At 35.0% G+C, this 15,335-nt stretch overlaps 1 protein-coding gene across 5 annotated transcripts in view; it reads left to right on the top strand.

The window, feature by feature from the left end:
- PDS5B (PDS5 cohesin associated factor B) overlaps nt 1-15,335 on the top strand; it is a 198,488-nt gene that overhangs the window by 160,908 nt on the left and 22,245 nt on the right. For all 5 annotated transcript variants that reach the window (XM_030922200.1, XM_030922199.1, XM_030922201.1 and 2 more), the window contains exons 22-25: nt 616-684; nt 2,080-2,216; nt 5,450-5,573; nt 13,327-13,531. In XM_030922200.1, coding sequence (XP_030778060.1) covers nt 616-684; nt 2,080-2,216; nt 5,450-5,573; nt 13,327-13,531 — 535 coding nt within the window. The remainder of the gene's footprint in view (nt 1-615; nt 685-2,079; nt 2,217-5,449; nt 5,574-13,326; nt 13,532-15,335) is intronic.

Below are 15,335 nucleotides of genomic sequence, written 5' to 3'. Positions count from 1 at the left end.
AGGTGATACTCAATTACTGTTCTTTGACCTGAGGGTAAAAATGGGATCTCAAGTGTTCCCAGATTGGTTCAGCTCTTTTGCCATCTTAATTTCCTGGTTACTACTGTAAACACCTGTGTACTAGTACTTGCACGTGATCACCTCAGGATTAGTTTGGGGTTGTGCTGAAAGCAAAAACAAACCCCTCCAGCTCAAGATTTTTTTTTTTTTTTTTTTTTAAATACCTTTCCTCTTGTTTAAGAGGTACACCTTTTGGCTCCTTTTTTTTTTTTTTTCCAAGTCCTAGTTTTTGCCACCTGCATTAAATAATTGAATCTCAAAAGGGGCTAAATAAGGGAGTGATGTGTAAGAAGTTAGAGTTAGTCCCACCACACACCTAGAAAGAACCAATTGTGATGGATCTGTAAGTGCTGTACATAGGTGCTAGTGTACAGTGCTAGTGAAGGTATGCCTTTCAACCTTTTTTTTTTTTTTTTAAAGTAAATAGGGTTAGATGAGGTACTTTAGTCACATATAACAAATGACACTGCAGAAGGTACAGATTTCATTCATTTTCTAAGTGCTAATTGAAAAGGAGGATTCATATTTATGTTTTAAAGTCCTTTTTTTTTTAAGCTTCCAGGGAAAAAGACAACTAAACTTTGGGTTCCAGATGAAGAAGTATCTCCTGAGACAATGGTCAAAGTGAGTAATATGCATAGATCTCTTAATTTGAATATAGTTACCATATTGTAATATTTGCGATATTAAAATTTCTATTGCAAAGATATTAAAATCACTCAAGTATTTATATTTACTGTATGACATCTCATGTGCTGTGAGACTATAGGGTAATAATGAGAAAGCTGGGATTTTGTGGACAGCTGCACATAATCTAATTTGAGGGGAAAAAAAGATTTGAAAGCTGCTTCCCTGATGGCAAAAGGCAGTGCTAGTTTTTGTGGAGTTTCCTCCATTCTGTAAAGATGATAATTCAGATTTTAAACCTGTTCACCTTTTCCATGGGATTTAATAAAACTTTTTATTTTTAAAAAATTCAGCCTATAATTTATTGAATTAGGAGTTTTATAAGATTGCTCATCATTGGTATAGACTTGATTTATTAAAACCATCTATGGCCTGTAGTGTAGACCTCATCTCAATCCACTACCAAGATGTGAAGGCCAAGAATAAATATATTAAATATTGTTATTTTCTAGCTGTAATTTCTTATAAACCCTTTGTGTGTGTGTGTGTGTGTGTGTGTGTGTGTGTGTGTGTGTGTGTATGTGTATGTATTTATAGTGTGTATTACGGACTACCTTTTCACATTGTTCTGGCTTGAGGTTATGATACTAGTTTTGCAGACTCATACAGTAGCCCCAGCTTTACATCAATGAATGATGCTTGATACTTTGAGTCTCAGTAGAAACCTGTTTTTCTTGGCATTGGTCTCAAGCTGCAGTTTCTGTATACTTGAAAGCAGCACTGGACTAGAAGGTAGGCCACTTACCAAACTGGCCAGGAAAGAGATTTCAGTGTTTGCTGTGAGCCAGACACTTGAAGACCTTCTTTAGCGTCTGAGCCTTAGCTCTGTAAAAAGCTGAGATAATATGTGAAAGATAATTTGTACATCATTTTAGAAAGAGATAATATGTACTTGTTCAAAAGAATTCTTGGAAACATTAAAGGAAGTAATGGTGTAAAAATACTTTAAGTACTTCATAATTATAAAATGTAGAACAAATATGAGTGGTATCATTTTTTAGACAGAAGAGATTAAATGTAATTAGTAGTTGGGAACTTAACTTTTCTGATTAGAGAGGTTAAGCATGATTTTACTGTATTTTCCAAAGGATCAAATGCATGTTGGGGAAACATTTTAAAACAACAAATAACGAACTAATCTTTAGTCAAATCATTCTTTTGCCATTTTCTTGGAGGTCTGAAACATCTTTAAAACATTTAAGATTATCTTCATATATACAGAAAAGAATTTTTTTCTTAAGCGTCCATTAAATACATTTTATTTTTTTAAAAAGTTGATACAGAAATTCTTTCAAAATGTACCAATGTTTTGTCGACTTGTCTCTTAAATAGATTCAGGCTATTAAAATGATGGTTCGATGGCTACTTGGAATGAAAAATAATCACAGCAAATCAGGAACTTCTACCTTAAGATTGTTGACAACAATATTGCATAGTGATGGAGACTTGACGGAACAGGGGAAAATTAGGTATGCATTTACTATTTCACAGTTCTTTGGATTGCACAGTATTTCAACTCTTAGTGTAACTGTTGAATGGTGCTGTTTGCTTTTTTAAAAAAAATAATTAGAATTGCTTTGTACATGTTCACATATTTTTACTGGAATGTGCTTTTGTATAGTGGTTATTTTACAGTGGCTGTCATATGTCTGGTGCAGGGTTCTATTATACGTTGTAAATATTTTAAACAATAGATTCTTACATTTTAGAATATCTCAGATGAAAGTATGAGTGTACCAGTCAATAACTGGTGTTTTACATTCTTGTTAAATATCTAAGGGGAAACAACAGACTGGGTGGAAGGCAACTTACTGAATCTATTTCCAGAAGTGTAAGTAAATGCATACTTTAAAAATGTACCTGAAGTAAATTATTGAAAATGAACACATTTTTTTTGTTGTTATTTTATTTTGTTTTATTTTCTTTGAAAGATGTAGTATAGAGTAGTGATTGAAAACTGCTGGACTCTGGAGCCTGGATTCAAATTCTGGCTCCACCCCTTACTTGTCAGGTGAACTTCAGTAAGTTGCTTTAACTTCTTGGTGCCTCAGTTTCCTTATCCATAAAGTAGAGGCAATAATTAATGTGTACCTGGCTCATCTAGCTGTTATGATATAACTAAATAAGTTAGAATACCTAAGGCATTTAAAACACTACTTAGCACATAATAATTAGAAGCATTGGTGATAATAGTGGTTATTATGTCAGTGTTAGTTCAAATTTACAGGTTTGTCCTCTATAAATCAAATGCCATTTAGTGCCCCTCCTTGGTAATACGAAATAGGAGAATAGCTCTGTGCTCCTTGGTATATCATCAAGACTTTAATAAGAAAACATAGAAAGATGACTGCCAGCTGCCTTCTGCCTTTCCATCTTTGTATGTTTCGCTTATACTGTATTCTTTGCATAGAATGTTAACAGAAGCACATCCTTCTCAAACAAAATGTATGAAAAAAACTTGGTAAACTATTCATTCTGTATATACAATTGATCTGTTTACTTTCTTTTATTCTAATTAATTACTCTATTCTGTTTTCATTTCTCTATTCCCATAATTTATATATGCCAGTGTTTAGGAGTTACAAATAATAAGTATATTTTCCATTTAAAATTTTTACTGAATTTGAAATAATTTTGTATTGATCAGCTCAGCCCAGTAAAGAAATTTTCCTCAATGTTAATACATTTTGCCTTATAAATCAATTTATTAATTATATTATTTTATACTTTTTATTTTGCCAGTTACATTCAGCTATATAAACTTTTATCAGAGAGGCAAAATAACTTTGGTGATTTACAACATTCAGGCAGATTGAAGACACACTACACAGGTTCAAATTGAGGTTCCACCATTTATCAGCTGCTTTTATTTATCAGCAAGTTATTTAACTTCTACATGTCTTAGATTCTTCATCTGTAAAATGAGGATAGCAATAGTATCTCCTTATAGAGTTCATGTATATGTATTAAAATATGTAATGTAATTGAAATAATACCCAGTATATACTGTCACTTAAGCTGTTTTTTATGGAACCCATATGACATTCAGGAGTATTTAGGGGCAGCATGGAGTTGGAATAAGAATTATTTCTGGTAGAGACGTAACAGATGGAGTCTTGGGAGTTGGTAGGTGGGGGTCTCTGTCCTTTCCTTAAGTAGGAAGCTTGCATTCCTGTTTAAGCAAAAGTGATTTTTTGTGTTTACAGCTTAAACTTTTATGTAAGATTTGATTTGAAGAAAAGTTTCCTCTGCTTAATAAAGCTGAAAACAACAAAACAAAAAAAGTTTACTAGGTTAAATAGAAACCTCCGGTCTAGATGGGAAATTTTAAGGATAGATACACAGGAAGCATCTGTTACCCACATCTGTGAGGAAAACATCCAACAGGTGGTTTATACTCTTTGCACTAAGAGCTATGATTTACCGATTATTAGCTACTTAGAATATTGCTGTTGATGAGATGAGGCACACCTTTGAGACAAGGTCTTACAACTTCAGAACGTTACTAATGTTGGCTAGCATCCAGTCAACATTTTTACATGGCCAACTAGATTATTAAGTCTTGGAAAACTAAGACTGTGTCTTTTATTTTAAATACCCTGCAGTACTATATGTACACAATAGACATAGATTTGTTGCATGGATGTTGAGTAACAGTCTTTTACTATAGAGCTACAAAGGGGGTTCTATTTAAGGAGTTACAACTTCTCCCTCCTTATATTTGTTCAAGATCCCCTTTATTTCAGCTAATATATCACTATATTAGGACGGATTGTTTAGACATATTTACTAGTCTGGAATTCTATGAATTGTGCTTCATTTTAGCAGTTTTCCTTCCTTGAACTTAAAAAGAGCCTCATGGTAATATTTGAGAAGTTGAATTCTAGCTAAGAATAGTAATGTTTTCCTCACCACACCTGCTTTCATTCTTCTTCTTTTGTGCTTAGCACAGTAGTTGTGGTTGATTTATTAGCAAGCTAGAACATATTTGGTGCCTCATCTATACATAAACATATCTCCAACAAAATCCATAGTAGAATACGTAAAACCTAACAACTAAACATACAGACAGATTTCTTCTGTGCTTGACTAAGACGTGTTTTATTTAGAATGAGGGAATTAAATGACTTGAGTGACACTAGCATTGACTTATGTTTAAAAGAAGAATTTTTTAGTATTAGAAAACATCTTCCAAAGTTAAATGAGCATAATATGGTGTTCAGTATCACTAAATTATTTTCTGTCTTAGTCTGCTCAGACTTCTGTAATAAAATACCATGCTTATCAACAACAGAAATTTATCTGTCACAGTTCTGGAGGCTGGGAAATCCAAGATCAGGGTGCCAGCATGGTTGGGTTCTGGTGAGGGCCCTCTCCAGGGTTGCAGACTGCTGACTTCTTGCTGTGTCCTCAAATGGCAGAAGTGGTAAACAAGCCCTCTCAGGCCACTTTTTAAAGGCACTAATCCCATTCGTGAGGGTTTCCCACAATGACCTAATCACCTCCACAAAGGCCCCACCTCCTAATACTGTCTCCTAGGTCCTTGCATTTCAACATAGGAATTTTGGGGGACACAAACATTCAGATCACAGCATTTTTTAAAACTTTTTTTTTGCCAGAATTTTTAATAAAATTAGATGTACAGAAAATTTTGTACAAACATTTTAAATTCTAATCTGTGTTCATTCTACTCATTTTTCAGTAAACCAGATATGTCACGTCTGAGACTTGCTGCTGGGAGTGCTATTGTGAAGCTGGCACAAGAACCCTGTTACCATGAAATCATCACATTAGAACAATATCAGCTATGCGCATTAGCTATCAACGTAAGGAAATGGCTATATACAACTACTTTAGAAGGTCTTTACTTTTAGGAAGGAAAAAAATCCACTGTCATACATAGATTAAAATCTTGAATGTTTATGGTTTGTTTGTTTTTGAAAAATTTGTGCATGAGAAACATCTCAGAGTTCTGAAACTGTCATTTGAGTTTTGGGTCGCTAACATAGTACAGTTGATCTGCTTATTTGTAATAGTTTTGTTCTATAATGTTATCACAGGCATTCAGTTAGCAGATACTGAACAATTGTTCTTAGGAGAACTCACAGAATAGATTCCTTCAAGCCCCTAGCCACAACATTTTGATCATCTAGTTAATATACAACCTTGTTTTATGTATGTCTCTGTTTAAAGACTATTTATTATATATAGTTGTCTCATTAACACTGAACTCATAGCCAACAGCACTGTAACTGATACCTGAACAAAGCTTATCTAGTACACACATTTTCTCTGTAAGGAATATCAGAGCCTTCTTGTGCTTTGGAACGCCAGACAGCAGTTCATCGCTATGCTTGTGCTTTGAAACACCAGACAGTACTTCATCATGAACTGACAAAAACATCAACCACAAAACTGTGACCTCAGAAAGGACACTGTTTACATATGAAAGCTGAAACAAGAAGGCACGGTGTTGCCTTCTTTGACATTAGCTGGGAATGTACACATCTGGCTACTTACATTTTTTACTGCTTTGTGTATTTACTTTGCAAATGACCAAAAAATTGCTTCAAGTATTAATTTTGGTGTTACAAATAAATTTTAATGAGTATGCAAATTCCTAAAGATAGAATCCACAAATAATGAAGACTGACTGTATGTATTCAGTTCGTGAAAGGAAAACAACAGTATAGAAATTTATAGTTTATATGACATAGAACTAATTTCAAGTTAGAAGCATTCCTTATTACTCAGTGAGTTTTCAGATTATGAGCAGTAAAATTTTCAGATTCCTATTCCAGTTTTATGGATTTCTTGTTAGAGTAACTTTATATTTGGACTGTACAACTTTAGAAGTCTTTAGCATCATTGAGAAAAGTAAAAAGGACTTTCATGTTAGTAAATAAAATAATTTCAATACAAGTTTTTCATTAATAATTTGGTTATTTTACACTAAGTTTTTCTGTTCTTTTCCAAGCAGTCTTAAGAATTTACTTCAGTGATCATTGTAATTCTTCCTTCCCACCCTTTATTCTAGTACGTATTTTTAAATTGCCACTTATGTATAACTCTCTAGACGCAAACAATCATCTATTTTTAAATTGTAATCATTTTTGTCAAATGATTTGTCAAGACTGGTACTTCAGTCTTTTGAAAACAGCTATTTCAGCCGGGCGCGGTGGGTCAAGCCTGTAGTACCAGCACTTTGGGAGGCCGAGACAGGTGCATCACGAGGTCGAGAGATCGAGACCATCCTGGCTAACCCGGTGAAAGCCCGTCTCTACTAAAAAATACAAAAAACTAGCCGGGCGAGGTGGCGGGCGCCTGTAGTCCCAGCTACTCAGGAGACTGAGGCAGGAGAATGTCGTAAACCCGGGAGGCGGAGCTTGAAGTGAGCTGAGATCTGGCCACTGCACTCCAGCCTGGGCGACAGAGCGAGACTCCGTCTCAAAAAAAAAAAAAAAAAAAAAAAAAAAAGCAGCTATTTCAAATTCTGTTAATGATTTTAGTTTTATTGTTCAGACAAAACCATTTAAGAAATAATATTTGGGGGCCGGGTGCTGTGGCTCACACCTGTAATCCCAGCACTTTGGGAGGCTGAGGCGTGCAGATCATGAGGTCAGGGGTTCGAGACCAGCCTGGCCAACATGGTGAAACCCCATCTCTACTAATAATACAAAAAAATTAGCCAGGCATGGTGGCGTGCACCTGTAATCCCAGCTACTCAGGAGGCTGAGGCGGGAGAATCGCTTGAACTGGGGAGGCAGAGATTGCAGTGAGCCGAGGTTGCACCATTGCACTTCAGCCTGTGCGACACAGTGAGACTCCATCTAAAAAAAAAAAAAAAAAAAAAAAAAAAAAAAAGAATTTTGGGGAGCCCATAACTTCCTTGGTTTGGTTTCTCTGCTTAATTGTTGGAGATAATCTTATAAGAACTGGAAAATTGTTTAAAAAGTATCTATTACATTTCTTAGAAGAAAGCAACATGTGTAATTATTTTATTAAATTGGTAAGACTTGCAGTCTATCAGGTTCTTGGTATGATATTTCTTAGAGCATTTGCTGCTATCATTATTGAAGTGGAAATATTTAAAAAGCACAAAGTATGGAAATACAAGAAATGGACTTTATTTGAAACTTACAGTATGTAAGAAGTATGTGCCAGCCATTAGGTAAATGTCCACTATGAATAAAAAGCATCCACAGTTACTGACTTCTAAGGACTTCCTTTTCCAGCACAATATTTGTTATATATTGCCACCTCAAGCACCAAATTCCCAAGGTGAAAGTTCAAATGGCCTAAGCTTTAAGATTGTTGGAATTCTCTTGACTATGGAACATGTGTCAGTGGTTAAAAATGAGTTGCTAGCATCTTCTCACAACTTAGAAACATATCAAATTACCCTATTTTAAACAAAGCTTTTCTCTAATTATGTTCTTCCTTTACATCACTTGCCCATCTCCTCTTTTTAAACCTCCAAACCTCAAGAAAGAATAATCTATCTTTGTCTCTCTTACTCTCTTATCCTGTCTTCTCTACTCATATTTTGTCATTTGCCTTCATTGTTTTCCAAAAATGTCCTGTTGAAGTCCTCAAGTCCAATGATACCGGGCTTCATTATCCTGTTTATATTATTTGACACAACTCATTATTCCTTTATTCTTAAAACTGTCTTATTTGGTTTCTGTCTCTTGATTATTGCTTTACTTATCTCATTACATTTTCTGGCTCATCCTCTTTTTTTTTTTTAAATGTATGTGTTTTATGAGGATCTGTCTAGGATCAACTTCTTCACTTACTCAGTCTTCTTTGGCCGTCTCATCATCTGTGTAAGTGACTATTACATCAGCAACCTGAGTTTTTTTCAAGACTCAGGTCCTACTTCAAATGCTAAACAGAAATTTTATACTTTTATGTTCTGTGAATATAATCTTGAGATAAATTTATAATATTTCCCAGATCTGTTCTTTCTTGACATGTAGAGCCTATATGTTAAATAAATCTGAATGACATTTCTTATACCTAAAAGCATGGTTTATATTTGACTCTTGGCTTGTCCTTGCACCTTTTTGCAAAGTACAGATAATTCTGTCCTTTGATATCCATTATATAATTTTTATTCATACTTTCTTGACCATTCTTATTGCTGCAATCATCATTAACTCTCACCAAGACTGTTGTGAATCTTTTTTATTGTTGATAAATTTCCGTAATTACAGTTATGATCATGTCATTCCTCTGTTTAAAAAATATTTAGGAGGTTTATACTTGTAAATATAACTGCACATATTTTACAGCCTGGTGTTTGAGTCCCTCTAATATTTTAACCCAAATATACACTTAAAAATCTTGTTCAGCACACTCTCCTTTACTTAACTTCATTTCATGTAGCTGAACAGCTTTTTTTCTTTCATGTGCCTTGTACTTTGCTGCTTTTAATTTTCTCCTTACTCTCCCATTTCCACACATCCAACCTCACCCTTTCTTCAAGTCAGCGCTCAGACACAACCTTCTTTACAAAACTCGCTCTGATTCTTTTAGCTGGAAGAAGTCTTTGATTTCCTATGAACTTTATCTGCGGTCCTCTGATACATACAAAACTATGCTTTGTGCTTTGCTACATGTACTTTATTTCTTGAGTTGAGGCTCTTTAAATGCAGTATTGTATCTGGGAGGCTGCTGTTATGTACTTGAACAGAAAGTACATTTGCAAAAATTTAATAAAACTGAATTTTAACATAATAATTGCTTAGATATTTTAGAACTTGGAATTCAGTTCATGAAAAATTTACTCTGTACTTCTGTGTGCTGTACATTGTTCTAAGTTCTGGAAATACAAAGATGAGTAAGTCATGGTTGTAGCCCAAAGAAGCTAACAGTCTCTTAGGAGAACAGAAAATAGAGCTGTATCAATAATACAATGAGATACACAAAGTAATTGAACTATTTACATGGAATTAATGGTAGTTTTGAGGATACTTTGTACGAAAAAAGGCTACTAAAAGTGAATTTACTTAAGCTGCAGACTAAAATTAATTTCATAGTCAGTAGTGAATAAAAGCTTTGATTGGAAATTTATCTTGGGGGGGAACTTTGTAGTATTAGACACCATCTGTTTTTTTCCTATGTTTAACAAATTATATACAGTATTTGTTTTTTTGAGGGTACATTTTTTTCAGATAAACTTGTATTACTCTGTTCTTTACTTCCCATTTAACTTTTGTAGTACCGGTCAAAAGGATAATCATCTTTGCAGAAAAACATTTGAAGACTGCCTCAGTTCCCAGTAGTGGTTTTTATACTTACTTATTCACATGATTCTCTTGAAGTTCCTGTGTGTGTGTCATCATTCCTGCCAGTTTTCTCTTCTTCAGTTATTGTTTGTGTTAGTGGAGTTGCCTGTGATTTCCCAGTTATCTAACATCACTTTGATGACTTTTTGAAAACCTGCTACTTGTGTGATGATTCAAGGGTTGACACTGCAGTTAACTTGTATTGTGTTGTTGCATCCTGAATGATTAGTCAGAGAGGGACAAAAACCTGTACTTGATTGGTATTTTAATGAATGGCCTGTTCATTTGTGAATACGCTTGTGATATGTGGATTTTTACTTACCCAGTTTGTAATTGGGTATTTTCATAATAAATAATTCTGTAACGGAGACTCTTCTCTGCTCTGTGGGACTGAGGGCAGGGTGAGTTGACGTTAACTTTGTTTTGTTGAATACGAGGGTAGATAATTGTTTCTGTGAAAACTAGGGTGCTTTTTCCCCTTCCCTCCCCACAGCTAATTTTTATACCCCACCCCCCGCCAGATGGAGTCTTGCTCTGTCACCCAGGCTGGAGTGCAGTGGTGCAGTCTCAGCTCACTGTAACCTCTGCCTCCTGGGTTCAAGCAGTTCTCCTGCTTCAGCCTCCCAAGTAGCTGGTATTACAGGCACCTGCCACCACGCCTGGCTAATTTTTGTATTTTCAGTAGAGACAGGGCTTCACCATGTTGGCCAGGCTGGTCTCAAACTCCTGACCTCAGGTGATCTACTTGCCTTGGCCTCCCAAAATGGCTCAGGTGTGAGCCACTGCGCCCGGCCTGTGTGTGTGTCTATGTGTCTGTGTGTCTGTGTGTGTGTCTGTGTGTGTTTTAAACTTTAGGTTCAGGGGTACATGTACAGGTTTGTTATATAGGTAAGTTGTTAGTCACAGGGGTTTGGTGTACAGATTATTTCATCACCCAGGTAATAAGCATAGTACCCAAAATGTAGTTTTTCCATCTTCACCCTCCTCCTACCCTCTACCCTCAAGAAGGCTTTGGTGTCTCTTGTTCTTTTCTTTGTGTTCATGTGTACTCAGTGTTTAGCTCCCACTTACTAGTGAGAACAGCAGTAGTTGGTTTTCTGTTCCTTTATTCGCTAAAGATAATGGCCTCCAGCTCCATCCGTGTTGCTGCAAAAAGCACATGTAGTATTCCATGGTGTATCTGTATCACAGTTTATCCAGTCTACTGTTGATGGACATTTAGATTGATTCTATGTCTTTGCTATTGTGAATAGGACTGCAGTGAACATATACATACATACATGTACCTTCATGGTAGAAATGATTTATAGTCCTTTGGGTATATATACCCAGTAACGGGATTGCTATGTCAAATGGTAGTCCTGTTTTCAGTTCTTTGAGAAATCACCAAACTGGTTTCCACAATGGCTAAACTAATTTACATTCCCACCAGCAGTGTATTAGTGTTCCCCTTTCTCCACAGTCTCACCAGCATCTGTTATTTTTTGGCTTTCTATTAATAGGCATTCTGACTGGTATGAGATGGTATCTCATGGTTTTGATTTGCATTTCCCTAATGATTAATGATGTTGAACATTTTTTCATATGCTTGTTGGCTGTGTGTATATCTTCTTTTGAAAAGTGTCTGTTTATGTCCTCTGCCCACTTTTTAATGGAGTTGTTTGGTTTTTGTTTGTTAATTTATTTAAGTTTCTTATAGATTCTGGATATTAGACTTTTGTTGGATGCATAGTTTGCAAAAATTTTCTCCCATTCTGTTGTTTGTCTGTTTACTCTGTTGATGGTTTCTTTTGCTGTGCAGAAGCTCTTTAGTTTAGACTACTTCTCTAAAAGTAGATGTTTAGTATTTTGATAAACTGAAATTTAAATGAAATGAAAGAAGATATATAAAATAAGGATTTAAAGATAAGGGCAAGATGTTATGACCAAGATTTTTGGGGAAGGTAAACAAATTAAATGATCATTCTGGATGAAGAAATTGTTACAACAGTAAGAAACACACCATACCGTATTTAACTGGTGGAGCATAAGGTGTAATCATGAAGGTCTTTGTAGGTCATATAGAAAAGTCTGAACTTTTCCCTATGCAGTAGTCTCCCCTATCTGTGGTTTTGCTTTTCCGGAGTAAGATATTTTAAGAGCAAGGGAGACCACATTCACATAACATTTATTATAGTATATTGTTATACTTGTTCTATCTTCTTATTAGTTATTGTTAATTTATTGCTGTGCCTAATTTATAAATTAAACTTTATCATAGGTATATATGTATAGAAAAACACATATATAGGATTTGGTGCTATCCTCAGTTTCAGGCATCCACTGTGGGTCTTGGAATGTATCCTTCACTGATAAGGGGAAACTCCTGTCTTTCAGAAAAACTTCTGGTCATCTGTGTGCCAGGTTTTGTGTTAGGCTTAGAGAGGTAAAGATAATTCTTTTCTTCAAGGAACAAGTACCGATGGGTAAGACAAACGTTTAAACCAGTCATTTTAATACTTTATACTAAATGCTATGCTGGAGATAAGTACAGAATGCTAAGAGCACAGAGGTGGGTGCTGGATACAGATTACACACTGCTTTCTGTCTGATATATAAGCTGTCTTTAAGGGTAAGTAGGAGTTAGCTAGGAGAGTAGGGGTAGGTAGTTTAGGAGAGGGGAGTAGTATGAGTTAAGCAGGCACATGGGTAATAATCAGCCTGGTTTAAGTAGAGAAGTCAAAGTAATTTGGTGTTTCTGAAATGGATTAGTAATTCTTACCTTCAGAGTTGTGCTTTTTAATTCCTTATTAAAAGACAAGATCTTGCTATGTCTGTCTTAGCCTCCTGAGTAGTTGGGACTACAGATGTATACCACCATGCCCAGCTAGAGTTGTGCATTTTAATATGAATAGTTTTTTTCAGTGATAGAACTAAGATGTATAAATTGGACAGTTTTATCTTGCCCAGTAAATGAAAGAGATACGTATGAGATTGTGTTTAAACCTTAATTTTTGTATCTTACTTAAGTTAGGGCAGATTTATATTTATTAGTTTTTTTTCTGTTTTAAAGGTATGTTTGTTTTCTAACACATCTAACTGGTACTTACTAGGGTCCAGATGAATAGTGCAGCTTTGAAATGAACTTTAGTCACAACATCTCCCTCTTGTGAGCAGTTAAGCAATTATCGTAGATAAACTTGATACTGTTAATTCTTTTCTTTACTTAAAATAGCAAATTTTATATCTGAAGTCGTTACTCTTTGCCGCCATTTGAATAATATCTGGAATAATTGTGTCTTTACAGGATGAATGCTATCAAGTAAGACAAGTGTTTGCCCAGAAACTTCACAAAGGCCTTTCCCGTTTACGGCTTCCACTTGAGTATATGGCAATCTGTGCCCTTTGTGCAAAAGATCCTGTAAAGGAGAGAAGAGCTCATGCTAGGCAATGTTTGGTGAAAAATATAAATGTAAGGCGGGAGTATTTGAAGCAACATGCAGCTGTTAGTGGTAAGCATATAAGAAAATGAAAAGGATACTTTTTCAGCCTACTAATTTCAGTTTTATAGAATACAACATGATATTACTGTTATTTATTATTTGTAATTGACACTCATTAAGATATTACCATTTTTCGATAACTGCTTTTCATTTAATATAAAGGTCATTTAAAAAATATAAATGCATAGTACTTAAATATCAGCCTTTATCTCTTTATGTGAAGGACTAAATGGCCAAGGAAAATAAACAATGACATTAGAGATACTTTTAACAGACTAGGAAAATTTGTACATTTATATAGATTGTCTAAACATCTTATTTTAGTTGAAAAAAAGTACAAGTCTTTGATCTTTGTTGTTTGTTCTTACCTGTAGCTGACATTAATATCAGGTGTTTGCGTGCCTACTTTTCATCTGCTCACTTTACCCCATTGAAGTTAGTTGGTGTGCCTCTTGACTTCTATGACTTAACAATCAGCATTAAAATCCATCCCATTATCTCAGTTAGAAATCAGAGGCATTATTCATACCGTTTTTCCCTCCTCTCATCCGTGACCAAATTCTGTTAATTCTTTCTCCAAATGTCTTGAACATTTATCTTCTACTCTCCTACCTTGCTATATTTTCACTTGGATTGTTGTATACATTGCCTCCCTGTAGTAATTGTTCCTGTGCCTCTGACCCACTGCCTGCTGTATCACATTGCTATCAAAATGATCCTTCTAAAACAGATTAGATCACATCAGTCCCTTACTTGAAATTTCTGTGGATTCTCTGTTGCTCGTGGGATAAAGTTGAAACACCTTATCGTAGCCCTTTATAGTTTGCTCTCAGCCTGAGTTTCAAGTTTTCTTTCTGCTCCCTGTTACGAACTCTGTGTTTCATTTACTTTCGATTACTTGAAATTTGTGTAACAGTCTTTTTTCTCTGTTGTCAACTCTATCTGGAAATCGCCTCCCGTTTCCAGACAAACAATGAACAAAACCAAGGAACATGGTTGATACCTTTTGAATGCTTCAAAATACAGTTTTTTGGCTACCACATCACTGTGACCCTCTTTATTTTTCTTCGTTCCTTACATTGGAAAATGTGAGGGTTCTGCAGTCACATCCCACCTCTGCCGTTTACCGGTCGTATTTTGGCAGATTACTTAATCATTCGTGCCCTAGTTTCCTTATTTGCAAAATTGATATAATTATACTGATTGCTTATGGTTGTTATGAGAATTTAAAAATTACATGCAGTGCCTGGCATAATATATGGCCCAAAGAAGTGCTCAGTATGTTAGGCATTCTTCTTTTGGTGCCCCTTTCACATTGAAGTGTAGCTTCCATCTCTGATTATGCTTTAGTGTGAACTGTTTACCTAGTCTTACTCATCTTTATATTTTTAGATCCTAATATAGGCCTGGAACATAGTAAACACTGAATAAATATTTGATAGAATTTAATTTTAATTTCACCAGATTTTGAACTGTGTTACTTTTTTCTTTCCACGTTGGCCTTGAAATGAATGATGCTACATACAAACTATTCTCTGTAGATTTAGCAATAGAAATAAAGATTTAGCTTTATTGACACATATACACGAGGTTAAAACATCTAATTTATATTTTTATTTGGAAAATAGGAAATATAAATGGAAATTGTCCAGAATATGAGGCCCAGTCTGTATGTACCCTTTATTAAACCAATTAGGTTTACCATTCTGACCTCTCTAACAGAATGTGCTTATCTCAGCCAACATTCAAAAATAATTGAATTTAAACTAAATAGCTGTTGAAACTCTTAAGTCTGTTCCTTTATTCTGTTCTT

Source organism: Rhinopithecus roxellana, chromosome 18 (assembly GCF_007565055.1).
Source record: "Rhinopithecus roxellana isolate Shanxi Qingling chromosome 18, ASM756505v1, whole genome shotgun sequence".
NCBI lineage: Eukaryota > Metazoa > Chordata > Mammalia > Primates > Cercopithecidae > Rhinopithecus > Rhinopithecus roxellana.
The sequence above is the reverse complement of the archived record's forward strand: the minus strand, read 5'-3'. Positions and strand labels throughout refer to the sequence as shown.